Genomic DNA, 2708 nt, shown 5'->3' on the forward strand with positions numbered 1-2708 from the left:
AAAGCCACTGCCTCGTCCTTGATCTCATCCCTCGGCACAATATCCACCAGAAAATCAAATATATCAGTGCGCGTGATTGCAGCCGCTATGTCGTTCTTCTGCAGCGTACGACGCTTGTTCTCCTCGGCATGGAGCCAGGATCTGATTGTCAGCTCGAGGATAAAGATCTCACACGCCTTCGCGAAGAGGATTGGAGCCTCGGCCGATATCATACGCACATCTTCATCAGCCTTCATTATCTTCTTAATGCGAGCCAAAGGCAGCTGGTGGTTCTTAAAATCGTTCACCTGCTCAATTTCCTGCCGTTGACAGTTCCAGAACATTTGGAGCTGCTGCTGTTGCTGGTGGAGGAGGTGGTGGTACTGTGGCTGAGATGGGTACGACACTGCCGTCGCCGGTTGTGTCACCGCCGTTTGCTGCGGATTGTTTTCCATTTTAACGATTGGGGAGGAGAAAAAATAGATTTTTTCAAAAGAAGAAAGTGTGAAATGAATATATAGATAATAATTATGCCAAGGCTTTTTTTTACAGTGCCGGTAGAATGTACTACTGAAGATGTAGACAGTACGATTTTCAGATCCATGAATGGTGTGGAAGTAGTTCTTAGAAAGTGGATAAGTAGAGCTGTAGAGGAATGTTACTGTGTGGCACTGATACAGGTATTTGTGGCGTGTATTCATTTTCCTTGGCCAATGATTACGACCACGTCCACTATTCTTTATTTTCATTGGTTGAACTGTAAATAATTACCAAGGGTAGACTTTTACAGAGGTTTAGCCCTTGTCTGTTACTGATTTTTTAATTTAAAAAATTAAATTTTTGACCGTTACTTAACATAATCAACCGTTTTTTCGACCGTTTCGCTTACAGGTGGAATCCACATTTTAAGTTAATGGTCAAAAAATTAATTTTCAAAATCAACATCAAACAAATTTTTTAAAAGTTGAAATTTAACAAATTAAATTGAGTACTTTATTTTCTTTATAAAAATTCGACTCGCGAATTTCCTTTAACAAAAGAAATAGCAGCTCACAAGGAATATTAAAATTTTAATATTTCGTTGAGTCTCTTTACATCTTTATTAAGAAATTACATTTTTATAAGAAACAATACAATTATCAGTTACTATTTTTTCTATATTAATTGGCTATTTATGTTTTTTAAAATTTATTAAAAGTTTAATTCTTTTACAAACCATTAAAACATTTACTATATAGATTTGTCTCAATCCGAAGTTCGTAAGTACATTAACGAAGTGAATTCATGCCATTAAATCACCAAATAAAATAGAGTATTAAACAATATATCTCAATTGTTTAAAATGATTATAGAACTTTTTTTGTCACGTGAAACACTGCATTCATTATGCTCATGCTTGGTGGAGATTATAGTAAAGTTGTTTTAGTAGATTTTAATAAAAATTAATGAAAGTCATACGAAATGTATTATTAAAATTAATTGTTAATTTTGACTTAATTTCAAATTTAAATTTTAACTTCCACCCAAACAAAAGCATATATAGATGTTGCGGGCCCCACACAAAATATAAAAATTCAAATTTGATGATTTGATGTGATGAATAACGATCATATTTTTCATTTTAATGAAAGAAGAATGAGAAACAAATAGGGGCATAATTTTATAAAAACAAACATTTTCAGCAAGTTACAAAGAATTGGTAAAATGTTTTTAATGTGATTTTAATAAAACAAGATAAAATACATGAGTTCAAATTTAGTTATCACTTGTTTATGAAAAATGTACATCTCATAATTATTGATCGAAATATGAATCTAATTAAGAGGGTATTTAGTGGGGATTAAAATTAGATTTTTGAATAAATTGTGATAGAAGTTTTTGAAATGTGTGGTTGAAAGTTGTGAAACCCATGAAATATGTGATTAATATTGATTATTTGACTTGACTTAAATTAAAATCAAATTTTAATTCAAACCAAACATGCTTTAACTCTTAAAGAGCATATAGTAAACAACGTTCAAACTAGTATAATCAGCTCTCTCTAACAACCTTAACTTTTAGATTACACGGTTAATTTGGTCAACTTACATATGGGAAGACCGAAGACACGAAAGCTGGAAGAGGGATGTATAGGGGCAAAATCATAATCTTATCAAACATATGGTTTAAAATTCTCTTTTAATAAAATAAGGGTCCAAAATATCAAAATCAAGAGTTTAGAGCAAAAACTGCAATTTATAATCAATTGAGGATATTTCCGTAATTTAAAATCTGGCATAAAGCCGCCCTTTCGTCCTTGAAACTCGACTGAACAGAAAATTGGATAGGTCACACTGACTAAAACCCTTTCCTCCGTGCTCAAATTCACTGAAATCAAAGGGTTTCTTCAGCTTCTTCATGTAAGATCAATTTTCTGTATCTATGTCTATGTATATCGTTTCAATTTCGCGTTTAACCATCTTTTTGTTAAATTTTTTGCGCACTTCTGGGTGTCGAAATTCGTAAGTTTGAATTTAAGAGCATTAAAGCTCTAAACGTTTTGCGTAGTTTATAAGAGACTTGTTTGGAATGAAGATGTAAAGGCTGTTAATTTATAAGCAAAAGAAAGGAAAAAATCAGGGTTTTAGATTGTGTTGGTAATAATTTTTTTTTTTTTTTTAAGTGAAATTCGTGGATTTTTCTTACTTTATTGTAGAATAGTGGAAGTTCTATGAATCATCATAACATGA

At 32.1% G+C, this 2708-nt stretch overlaps 1 protein-coding gene and 1 long non-coding RNA gene across 2 annotated transcripts; one reads left to right on the forward strand and one right to left on the reverse strand.

The window, feature by feature from the left end:
* Positions 1-4: 4 nt before the first annotated feature.
* On the reverse strand, positions 5-568 carry LOC111376224 (nuclear transcription factor Y subunit C-1-like; the record flags this gene model as incomplete). Its single annotated transcript, XM_022999176.1, has 1 exon — positions 5-568. A coding segment is annotated over exon 1 (430 nt), but the record flags the coding sequence as incomplete, so codon positions are not given.
* Positions 569-2282: 1714 nt separating this feature from the next.
* LOC111376223 lies at positions 2283-2708 on the forward strand. The gene is made up of 2 exons (XR_002699430.1): positions 2283-2378; positions 2675-2708. It is a non-coding gene; the product is annotated as an uncharacterized LOC111376223 (long non-coding RNA).

This window comes from Olea europaea, unplaced genomic scaffold, assembly GCF_002742605.1.
Source record: "Olea europaea var. sylvestris unplaced genomic scaffold, O_europaea_v1 scaffold14727, whole genome shotgun sequence".
NCBI lineage: Eukaryota > Viridiplantae > Streptophyta > Magnoliopsida > Lamiales > Oleaceae > Olea > Olea europaea.